This window comes from Propithecus coquereli, unplaced genomic scaffold (genome assembly GCF_000956105.1).
Source record: "Propithecus coquereli isolate 6110/MARCELLA unplaced genomic scaffold, Pcoq_1.0 Scaffold10, whole genome shotgun sequence".
NCBI lineage: Eukaryota > Metazoa > Chordata > Mammalia > Primates > Indriidae > Propithecus > Propithecus coquereli.
The window spans coordinates 8,221,166-8,233,509 of NW_012133858.1; the positions used below are offsets into that span (position 1 = coordinate 8,221,166).

A 12,344-nucleotide genomic window follows, 5' to 3' on the forward strand; every position below is an offset into this window, starting at 1 on the left:
AGGATCTCTTGAGCCCAGGAGTGTGAGGTTGCTGTGAGCTAGGCTGACGCCACGGCACTCACTCTAGCCCGGGCAACAAAGCGAGACTCTGTCTCAAAAAAAAAAAATGAGACAGACTAGTATACTAATATGGAAAGAGCTCTAAAAATAAATCAAGTTTTAAAAAACAGTTTACAAAATAGCCTAGTTGGGTAAAACAAACCAAGCAATTCATAGATATTATTCATACATATGTAAATGCGTAACAGAAGGTCTAAAGTTTATAAACCTAGATGTTAACAGTAGTTACATATGGAGTAGAATGGGTTTAATAGTGGAAAGAAGGAAAAAATTCTAAATGCTAATCCTGACTTTCCCTCTCAATTAACATTGAATACTAAACTAGGGATCCTGTGCTTTATTTATAAAATGAGGTAGTTGAGTAGAGTAATGCTCTTGAGAACCTTATCAATCATTGCAGTTAAATGTATTCTTTTTCTAGGCTCTCTGCTAAGGCAGATGTTTAGTGATTCTAGCTTCTGTTTATTTTATTCAGAAGTCATTTTTATGTCCTGACCTTTGCCTTATTCACTGCATTTAGCTTTGGTGTCCACCTTTGATTACTTTTTCTTTCAGACCTCTTTCAATTTTATTAAATTTTTTAGGATAGACTCAATTATTCAGAATAAAAGGCCTCTCGATAATTTGTACTCTGCTTGTGGAAATTAAAAAGTGAGAGTATGTAACATCATCAAAATATTTTAAACCCAACCAGGCACTGTGGTGCACACCTATAGTCCCAGCTACTTACGAGGCTGAGGCAGGAGAATTGTTTAAGCCCAGGAGTTCAAGGCCGGCTTGGGCAACATAGCAAAACCCCATCTCTTAAAAAAAATTTTAAACCCCATTCTGGTTTTTCTTATGAATAAAACCTTAAAAACAAGAGGCTGAGTAGTCAACATGTAATTAATTATGTCCTCTCAAGTGAATTCTCTTGATAAAAACTGTCCATGGAAACCATTAACTCTAGCTGTTTTGCTTTGTTTTGTCTTACAGCTGACTTTGGTTTCTGTGCCCAGATCACCCCTGAGCAGAGCAAACGCAGCACCATGGTTGGAACGCCATACTGGATGGCACCAGAGGTGGTCACACGGAAAGCTTATGGCCCTAAAGTTGACATATGGTCTCTGGGTATCATGGCTATTGAGATGGTAGAAGGAGAGCCTCCATACCTCAATGAAAATCCCTTGAGGGTAAGATCAGTTAAACATTAGCCTTATTGTTAGAAAAACACTTTTCTTTAAAACATTTGCGTAGGACTTACTTGTTCCGGGCCCTGGCCAGGAATTTAAGGTAGAAAAAGTTGATAAAACCTGTTCTCGTCCTTACTCTGCATCTAAAAATCATTTGCCTTTGAGTTATGGAGTTAAACTTGTTAGGTAAAAGAGTTTATAGATTTTTAGAAGTAAGCCATGTGATTTCTTATTTTAAATACAAAGTTTGGCTTGAGCGTGCGCGCTTTCTCTCACTCTCTCAGTCTTTTTTTCTTCTCCTTTTAAGTGACCATATATGGCTAAACATTATTAGTTATTAAGGAAATGCAAATCAAAACCACAATATACCACTTCACACCTACTAGAATAGCTATAATCAAAAAGACAATAATAAATGTTGGTGAGAATGTGGAGAAATTGGAACGTTTATACATTGCTGTCAGGAATAGAAAATGGAGCAGCTGGTTTGGAAAACAATTTGACAGGAAGTTAATACTGAGTTACTGTATGACCTAGTAGTTCCTCTGTTAGGTACATGTCGAAGAGAATTATAGGCATACGTCCACATAAAAACTTACACATGAATGTTCATAGCAGCATTATTCGTAATAGCTAAAAGCGTCTGTCACCTGATGAACAATGGAATACTATATGGCCAGAGAAAGGAAGTAAGTACTGATACATGTTGCGACATTGAACCTTGAAAGTATTATGCTAAGTGAAAGAAGCCAGACAACAGATGGCTTTGAATTTTGATGCTCTTTTTCCTGATATTTTCCATCCCACTGTCAAAGATTTCCATTTCAAGTGAGCAGTTAAAGTACTTGTATAGTGATAATTAATTTGGAACACTTTTCAGAACAATTTTTAAAACTCTCTAATTTCTTTTATTCATTCAGCCAATGTTGATTTGAGTACCTGCCACGTGCCAGACACTATAACGAACACAAATCCTGCCCTCATAGAATTTACATTCTAGTGGGAGGAGAGAGACAATAATAAAATAAATCAGATATAAATAATATGTGGTATATTAAACAATGTTGGTGCTGGGATAGGCAGGGAGAGGATCAGGGTATTTGCTTTCAAAAGGGTGCTTGCTTCGCTGAGGCAACATTTGGACACGAGGTAAGAGAGTAATACTTACCTAGGGAAAGAGCGTTCCAAGCAGAAGAAATAGCAAGTACAAAAGCCCTAAAGCAGGAGCATTACTGATGCATTCATAGATGATTAAGAATTCCAGCATAGCTAGAATGCATTGAGCAAACAGCAGGAAATAAGGTAGATCAATGAAAAAATGAGGTCAAACTGTGTAGTTGCCTGTGAGGCCTTTGGAAGAATTCTGGCTTTTACTCTAGGTAAAATGGACAAACCATTAGAGAGTTTTGAGCACAGTAGTAAATTGGTGTTACTTACATTTTAATAGGATTTATCTGGCTACTTTGTTGAGAAGAGATTCTCAAGGAAGGCAAAGGCAAAAGCAGGAAGCCAGTTAGGAGGCTGTTGTAATAATTCAGGCAAGAAATGGTGGTAGTTTAAACCAGAACAGTACAGTGGAGGTGGTAAAAAGTGGTGGGATTCTGATATATTTTGACAGGAGTGTCTATGTGAGAGAGAAAATAAGACCCAAAGGGATCTATTCCCAAGTAACTTAACTGCATCCCTGAACAAAGCTCAAGAACGATTATAGGGCTGCAGCTATAGTCATGAGTATGCTCAGGCTTCAGAAGAGGCTCACCTGCAGTGTCCTCTGCTGTGGCAAAAAGGTCTGGTTGAACCCCAGTGAGACCAGTGAAATCACCAATGCCAGCTCCCATCAGCAGGTCCAGAAGCTGATCAGAAATGGGCTAATCTTTGATCAATCTGTGACTGTCCATTCCCGGGCTCAATCCAGAAAAACACTTTGGCCCACAGGAAGGGCAGGCCTATGGGCATAGGTAAGTGAAAGGGTACTGCCAATGTTCAAGTGCCAGAAAAGGTAACCTGGGTGAGGAGGATGAGAATTCTGCACCAGCTGCTCAGAAGATACCGTGACTTTGCTGGATGCAGTGGCTCACACCTTTAATCCCAGTGACTCAGGAGGCTGAGGCAGGAGAATTGCCTGAGGCCAGGAGTTTGAGCCCAGCCTGGGCAACATAGCAAGACCTCATCTCCAAAAAAATAAGAAAAATAAGCCAGGCATGGTAGTGCATGCCTGTAGTCCTAGCTACTCAGGAGGCTATAACAGGAGGATCGCTTGAGCCCACCAGTTGGAGCGTGAGCTATGATCATGCCACTGTACTACATCCTGGCTGACAGAGCAAGACTTTGTCTCTTGAAAAAAAGAAGAAAAAAAAAAGAAGATTCAGTGAATCTAAGAAGATTGACCACCACATGTATCAGAACCTGCACCTGAAGGTGAAGATATTCAAAAACAAACAGATTCTCATGGAACACATCCAAAGCTAAAGGCAGACAAGGCCGGCAAGAAGCTCAGACTGGGTCACACAGGTCTGAGACCAGGAAAGTATGCAAGTTCCGTAAAGAGTGCCTCCAGGCCAAGAAAGAAGAAGTCATCAATACTCTGTCCAAGGAGGAAGAAACTGAGAAATAAAGCTCTTCCTCTCCAGTCTGTACATAGTGGCCTTGGTAATTATATGGATCAGTCGTTCAAATAAAACAAGACTTTATCTGCCTGGGGAGGATTATTTATAGGAATACAGAAATAGCCAAGACCCAGCAAGCACCCAGACATCCAAAGTTCACCAGGAGGCAAAGGAGCAGGAAACTGCAACCCATAAGGAGGAGAAAAACTAATCAATTGACCCAGAACTGACACAGATAAAAGAATTAGCATACAAGGCCACTAAAACAATTTTTTACAACTGCATTCCAGGTGTTACAACAGTTAAATAGAGACATTTGAAAGGTATATATTTTGTAAAGACCTAAAGCAAATTTACAGATGGAAACTCCAATGTTTGAGATCGGATTAATGGCAGATAATACATTGCAGCAATAAACACTATCCAAAATCAAAGCAAAAGAACAACAGTGACATTTTAAAAAATGAAATGGCATCAGTGAGCTGTGAGACAACTCCAAGTGTTCTAATATGTGTAATAAAGATTTGAGAGAAAAAAAATCAATCAACTTTGAATTCTGTAGCCAGCAGATATCTTCCAAAACTAAGGTTAAATAAAGACTTTCTCAAACATAACAAAAATTAAAAGAGTTAATAACTATATGGGAAAATATATAATTTTTTTCTTACATAAATATCTTCAAAAGATAAAACTTTAAATAAAAATAATAACCATGGAGACAGGAGATGAACATGTGTAAGTAAAATGACAACAAAAGCATACACATAAAGGCCAACAGGGAGAGCCATAAGAGTCTTCTGCTCTGTGGACTGTAGTATGTCATTTGATGGTAGCTTGTGATAGTCGAAAGATGCAAGCTATAAACCCTTACGCCAACACTAAAATAACAAAAGAAAGAGTTACACCTAATAACTGTGGAGATAAAAATGCAGAGTTAAAGAAAAAAGGCCATTTACTGTGTATGCATATATCAAAACATCACATTGTATCCCATAAATATATAAAATTATTTTCTGTCAATTAAAAATAAAAGTTTAAATAAAATAAACAAAGGACACATTGATGGGAGTATGTTAAAAGGGACACAGGAGCCAACTGAAAGAGCTTCTAATGGTCAGCTAGAGCAATTTGAGCAACAAAATAGAGCAATATGAGGTTATATCCCAAAGTTTGAAATATCTGTGAGTCAATACTGATATAAATAACTGATTGAATAAATAAATGGGGGGGAGACAAATCTCCAATGTGGAAGAATTCCAAACAATTTATATTTGGAGGTAGAGTATAACTAACTCCCCACTCTGGGGAGCACCAAGAGCCCATGTGAGATAAGTGAATGTGAATTTTTAAGTGATGCCAGTTAGCATGGATATATGTTTTTCTCCCACCATACTTAGCTGTTACAGGTACCAACAAGGAGGAGGTAGAGTTTTAGCCACATGAATGCTGTGAGGTGAGAGAGGGTCAAGGAAGTGATCATGTGAAAGGAATGATGGACATTGGAAAGATAGATGGGATTTAGGTCCCAGTAGAGTCACAGGATTGCTGGTGTTAGGGTACTAAGAATGAAAAAGACAGGAAGTAGAGAACAACTGAGATTTAAGGGTTATGGTTATTGGTACTGACAAGGTATAAGGTGTGACCATAATAGGTGTGTGTGGCTAAGGTAGGCTAAAAGACAAGAGCATCAGAGAAGAGGAGGTCAAGAAACTGTAACGTGTATCTATGTAGCTACTGAAATCACCACAAATTTTAACAGGAGGAATGTTAGAGATGATGGTGTGGAAAGAACTATTTATTCTCTTCAAAAAGTGAGGGGGAGACCTCAGGTTTGGTAGTTATTTGGAGTAAGGAAAGGTAGATATGCGTTTGAAAGCCTGGGAATTACAGAGGAAGAGAGAGAGAGAGATCTCATAGAGCAATGCAGAGCCAAAAGGACATTTATTTCATCTGCAGGCCCAGAGTTCTGGGTTAGAAGAAAGCACCGCCAGAGAGCGCTGCGGGTGAAAGGAAGGCGAATGAGCAGAGCCCTGTGAGCATTAGAATGGAGAGACGAGGGGATGCCTGCCATCTCAGAGACGATTTCTTAAAATGGAATTTTTAAATGAAAAATTTAGGAGAAATATGTGAAGGGCAGTTATCTTAGGTGACAAGGAAATGGGCGCACTTATGCACTTATGGTTTGTGTGTAACTTGTTATCCTTTTTTATGGCATTTTGGCAATATAGCAGAAACCTTAAATAAATAATTCAGGAGAAAATCTGGTTGGCCTTGAGTTTGGTGGTGTTTTTAGTTACAACACCAAAAGCATAATCCATGAAAGAATAAATTAGACTTTGTCAAAATCTGCTTTGTGACAGGCACTTAAGAGAATGAGAAGACAAGTCATAGACTACAAGAAAATATTTGAAAAACACCTAGCTGATAAAGTACTTGTATCCAAAATATACAAAGAACTCTTAAAGCTCAACAATAAGAAAACAAACAACCCAATTTAAAAATGGGCAAAAGATCTGAGCAGACAACCCACCAAAGAAGATGCACAGTTAGCAAATAAGCATATGAAAAGAGCTTATCATCATGTCATTAGGGAATGACACACCTAATAAAATGGTCAAAGTTCAAAAAACTGACAGTACCAAATGCCAGGTAAGGATATGGAGAGCAACAGAAACTTTCATTAATTGCTAACGAGAATGCACCACTCTGGAAGACAATTTGGCAGTTTCTTACAAAACTAAACATAATCTTACCATGTGACCTAGCAATCGTGCTTCTAAGTATTACCTAAATGAGTTGAAAACTTATGTCCACATAAAAACGTACACACAAATGTTTATAGCATCTTTTATTCATAATTGCCAAAAACTGGAAGTAACCAAGATATCCTTCAAAAAGTGAATGTATAGGCTGTGGTACATGGAAACAATGGAATATTATTCATTGACAAAAAGAAATGAGCTATCATACCACAAAAAGACTTGGAAGAACTTTAAATGCAAATTGCTTAGTAAAAGAGTCCAGTCTAAAAAGGTTACATGCTATATGATTCCAACTCAAGAGAGTAAAAAAAACCAATGGTTGTGGGTTGTGGAGAGGATGAATTTGGGCATCTTGAGGGCAGTGAAATTATTTTGTATGATATTAAATGGTGGATACATGACAATATTCATTTGTCAAAACCCATAGAACAGCTAGGCACAGTGGCACAAGCCTGTAGTCCCAGCTACTCAGGAGGCTGAGGCAGGAAGTTCACTTGAGCCTAGGTGTTTGAGGCTGCAGTGAGCTATGATTGTACTACTATACTCCACCTTGGGCAGCAGAGTGAGACCTTCATCTCAAAAAAAACAAAAACAAAAAAACTCATAGAAGTATGTAATACAAAGAATGAACCATAATATAAACTATGGGCTTTAATAGAAATGTATTAATATTGGTTTGCTTATCACAGGTGTACTATAGTATAATGTAAGATATTAATAATAAGGGAAACTGGGGTGTTTGTGTTGAAACTCTGACTCTGCTCAGTTTTCTGTAAACCTAAAAACTCTTAAAAGTCAATTAAAAAATAATTCCATTTCTAGAAATTTAAAGGAAATAATCAGAAGTATAAGAATTTTCTAAAGGGGATTTATTAAATTATGAAACATCCATATAGTGCACTATTTACTTTAGCCATTAAAATAATTTTGTAGATATTAATTAGTAATGATGAGGCTGGGATATAACAAAATTTTAAAAAATATTTCAACAAATCCCATTGTTTTGAGTAATGTATATGACTTGAAAAAAGCTTGAGAACAGTAAACCACATGGTTGATAGTGGTTGTAGTCAGTTGTCTTTATACCTTTAAGTATTATAGTTAGTTTGGTTTTTTAGGCATTATGTACTGCATTTATAATCCAACCAAAAAAAAGGTTAAGCTGATTTTGGAACAAGAACGTAGGGAAATGTAACATCTAAAAATAAAGGAAATATTAAATCTAAACGAGTAGAGATAATGATAACCTCACTTACAGTTTATGCTGATTTTCTTTGAAGAAGTAAGAGTTTCACAAACTTTATAAAATCCTCTCTCACTTTGATGTTCTACCTTGAGTATGTCAAAGGTATTTTTCTATTATTTAGGCCTTGTACCTGATAGCTACTAATGGAACCCCAGAACTTCAGAATCCAGAGAAACTTTCCCCAATATTTCGGGATTTCTTAAATCGATGTTTGGAAATGGATGTGGAAAAAAGGGGTTCAGCCAAAGAATTGTTACAGGTAAATTTGGAAGGATTCCATTTTTGGAAAAAGTTGACTTTTTGGAGCAACCAACAGTAACCCTATTAACCAATCATAGGGTTAATAATCATATTTCACTGTTAATCACCAGCAGTATGGCAGCTGCTGCATTTTAGAGTTTCATCTGCTGGGAATAGAATTCTGATAATACCATAATGTTAAGTTTTTGCATATTATCAACTTTCAGACCTGTTCATTGCTGGCATGTGTATATCTGTAGGTCATTTAACTGTAGATCTTACGGCATTACAAAAACTAAAACAACTCTGTTTTCAACTATAAAAGTATGTGTTGATTATGTTGGCTTTATACAGTATTGAAAGATGCATGTTTAGTTTATTAAATAAATTATAAGTAGTCTTTGGGACTTAATTGAAAGAAATTATTTTGTTTCTGAGTTGATTGAGAACATTTATACATTTATTTTTTCCCTTCTTTCTGGCAGCATCCCTTCCTGAAACTGGCCAAACCATTATCTAGCTTGACACCACTGATCATGGCAGCTAAAGAAGCAATGAAGAGTAACCGTTAATATCATTGTCATGGCCTCATATTCTTTTTTCCATTTTCTAAAAGAAGTCTTTTAATATATGAAAATTATTACTCTTTTTGGGGCTTAAAGAAATGGTCTGCATAACATGGAGGAAAAAAAGCAAGCTACTATTCTCTGAGGACAAGGAGAAAATTGCAAAAAGAAAACTATGACTTTCAAACGAACCCCTTTAGGGTCCAAAAGGAATTGTGGACTGAATCACTAGCCTTACGTCTTTCAGCAGACAGCCTATCAGGGCCGTTTATCATGCTTGAGATTTGCATTTTATTTTGCTGACTTTGTTGTAATAGATACCATTCATCGTCCCCTTTTGGGATATTTTCAATACTTGAATGGCAGATTCGAGTTTTTCAGAGTATTTGTTTCATCTGCTAGTCTTCTTTTTCTCTCCTTCATTAGCTTTCCTTTTCCTTGACTTGCTCCTTTTGAGTTGCTTTGAGAAGTTTTTCTCATGCCTAAATTCAAGACAAGTGTGATAGAAATTATGTAGCTCCTTATATTGGCAAAGGAGCTCAGTATGGTTTTAACTTTGTATAGAAGTTAGGAGCAGCTACTGTTACATGTTATATTTTAGTTCAGAACTTGACCTGAAGGAAGGGAAGAAAAAGTATGTGATTTTTACCTTTTTTAACAAATGTGAAAAAGTCAATTTTAGAAATTTTATGGTAGTGAGTTCGGCATTTGTTACATGTATAGAGAGAAGACTAATCTATATTTATAACTAACTAAATCATTGAGATAGAAAAAGAATCCCATTGACTATACATTCTTACAGTTTTATCTTCCTTTTTATTTCCTGTTCAGATTTGGCTTCAGGAACCAAAGTGATTTGTTCTTGTTCCAACTTGGGCTTTATGACTTTGGTTAGTGCCACTACTCTTCCCTTCCCTTCTTCCCCCACTCGGCCCCTTCGTTTTGGAAATAAATTTTTGTATATGTTGCAATTTTAGGTTTAGGTTTGTTTTTTTCTTTTTAATTAACCCTCTCTCACTTCACACATCGCTCCCACCCCCACCCCCCGTGGCAACTAATACAATAACTGTTGAATTTTCTGAATTTAAAAGTTAAGTTTTTTCCCCCATTTAAAGGAGAAAAATATTTGGGGCTAGCGGAGACAGAGTGAGAGACTTAAACCTTGGTGAGCTCTGAAATAACTAGATGAGATTATATTCACGAAAGAGAAATGTCAGTATTACAGAGAAGCAGCTTACGACCAGTAAACTGTAGAGATACGTCATAAGTTACATTGCTCCCAAATCGTTACCAATGTTTTACTATCTATGAGAACTTAAATGACAAAGTACTTCTTGAAGAATTCATGGGTCATGAGAGATGATGTTGAGTTACTTTAGCTTTTTGGGTTTTTTTCCTGAAATAAGTAGAGAATATTCATGTAAAAAAAAAACTGGAGAAAAGAAGACAGATGAAATGTACTTGTTGAAAGAAATACTTTTTTATTTTAAAGATTAAAAAAAGGTCTGTGACCTGTAGCATTAATTATTCGAGTGCCCTTTTTTTTCTCCCCTCCACTTCTATTCTTTCCTCTACTTCTCTCCTATTTTTCGGTTGTTTTGCTTTTTGAGTAGGTATTGTTCCTTCTGACATACCTGGAACCCCACATAAAAGAGAAGTATCTGTGGTTTGGTTCTGGCATTTTGTTCCTACCATCCCCTCCCAATTAACTTCAGTCCTGCTTGCCATGTTGCAATAGTTCAAATCATGAATAAAAATAATTTTGCCATTTTGGAGTACATTGAGGAAACTAGTAGGGTTTTATTTCCTATTATTCCCATTATATCTGTGTTAAGATACAAGTATAAGGAGAGAAGTGGCTGTTTCTTTATTGATAAGACAGGAAGATTTTCAGAAAAATGAGTAAAATAATTAATGAAACTTATATTTAGAGCACTTAATGGTCTCCTTTCAATATAATACTTGATTTCCTTTTTCTCTGGATTATGTTGGCCTTCTACAGCTATTACTCAATTACAGGAACAAGCTGGTTTATTTCCGGTGGAAAACTACAGTGCCTCTTGAGTTCCAGATTTGAACATTCTTTCTAAACAGTTGTCTGGATGGATTATGATAAAGAAGATGCTACCAATGAAATAGAAAACCAGCTAGACGATAAGACTGATCATCATGACCACTTGAGAAGGCACTTTCATCCTAAATCATAAAGACCATATTCATTGAATATGTGCCAATGCCCCGTTTTATGCTTGTGACTCAACAAAGGGCTTTTCAGTTAATAGAAGCAGTTTGGGATTTGTATTTACAACTTCTTTGATGGTTACCTGCACGTCCATTGCTGGCAACGGACTTTGTCATTAAAACCTGACTCCTAGGTTAAGGGAGCTACGCTGTGGTTTATTCTTTCTTTACTTGGATAAACTAACCTGTAATAGAAATATACTTTGGTTAATTCTGAAATATGTCATGTTTAAACAAAATCTTAAAAGCAATACAGATTTGTGATTTATTAGTTAATTTTAAATTAAAATGTCCAGATCTTTTTGAAAGAACAATAATATCTGAATCAAGATTCATTTTTTAAAAATAATTGCCTTTTGTATTTCCCCTTGTTATCCTCACCTTAGGATGAAAATTCCCATTTAAATCTAAAAGTTATCTTAGTAGTCCTCTTGTTATTAGAACAATATTACTATAGTACTTATTTATTATATTTTAGATTCTCTGGTGGTCTTAAAGTTATCTTTTCTTCTTCCTTTTGCTGCGTTTAGGGACAGTTAAAACTGGGAAACCGTGAAAACATTGAGCATTTTATTCTACCTGAATAGTAAACAAGTAGAATCATTGTGTAGCGTGAGACACCAAGGCTAACACAACTCTGTCTTCATATGTTGAGTGCCTGGCACATAGTATGAATTCTCTTCCCTTCAACATACAAATATTAAGCTGCTTAAAATTTATCTAGTAACCACCAATCCTAAGTGAGCCTGTGCCTTTAACAAGCAATTTAAACTACCTATGAGTATTTCTTTGTAGGGCTCACTTAATGTTTGTTTGTATATACTGTATTCTAGCCAGAATAATTTCAGATCTGATCAGGTAATGGCTATAATTAGAAAAAAATAGGTGCTTAAAGAATTTCCATCAGTTTTTAAATCTAAAATTATTAAAATATACTGAGATCCATATTGAGTGAAATGTCAAAATATTATAGATTATAGCTAAAATCCAGATTAATACTCTGGGTTTTTTGTAGTGGAATTTCATAGTAATATAAAAAGCAAATTATCTTATCTCCACTGCTCCCACAGTAGATAATAATATTTAAGCAATTACATCAGTTTTTCCATAGTGTGTGTATGTGTGTGGGTAAGAAAAATATACACACACATTTTTTTTCTTCACTCAACACATTTATTGAACACTCTGGCAAAGATGCTGTGGTAGATGATGGAGTTACAAAGAAGAATCGAGCACTGGGCTGGCCTTGAAAGAACTGAAGTCTTTCTCCACCATTCTAGAATGTTGCCAAGACAAAAGGCAGAAAGAAATATAATTCTGTCAAATTATCATTTTATATTAAGAAAAACAGTTACATTTGGAATTCAACCTCTTTGGAATGTGTTGGCTTCTTTTTTCTTGTTTTGATAGATAGAGATGGAATTAAGTGAAAGTAGCTTGTCTTTTCTGTT

The 12,344-nt window shown here is 36.0% G+C and overlaps 1 protein-coding gene and 1 pseudogene across 1 annotated transcript in view; both read left to right on the plus strand.

Annotated features, from left to right (window-relative positions):
• PAK2 (p21 protein (Cdc42/Rac)-activated kinase 2) overlaps positions 1-9,628 on the plus strand; it is a 102,283-nt gene extending 92,655 nt beyond the window's left edge. Inside the window, exons 10-12 of the mRNA XM_012639766.1 lie at positions 1,036-1,232; positions 7,968-8,105; positions 8,572-9,628. Coding sequence (XP_012495220.1) covers positions 1,036-1,232; positions 7,968-8,105; positions 8,572-8,658 — 422 coding nt within the window. The 3' untranslated portion in view covers positions 8,659-9,628. The remainder of the gene's footprint in view (positions 1-1,035; positions 1,233-7,967; positions 8,106-8,571) is intronic.
• Positions 2,951-3,846, plus strand: LOC105808387 (annotated as a pseudogene).
• Positions 9,629-12,344: the final 2,716 nt, after the last annotated feature.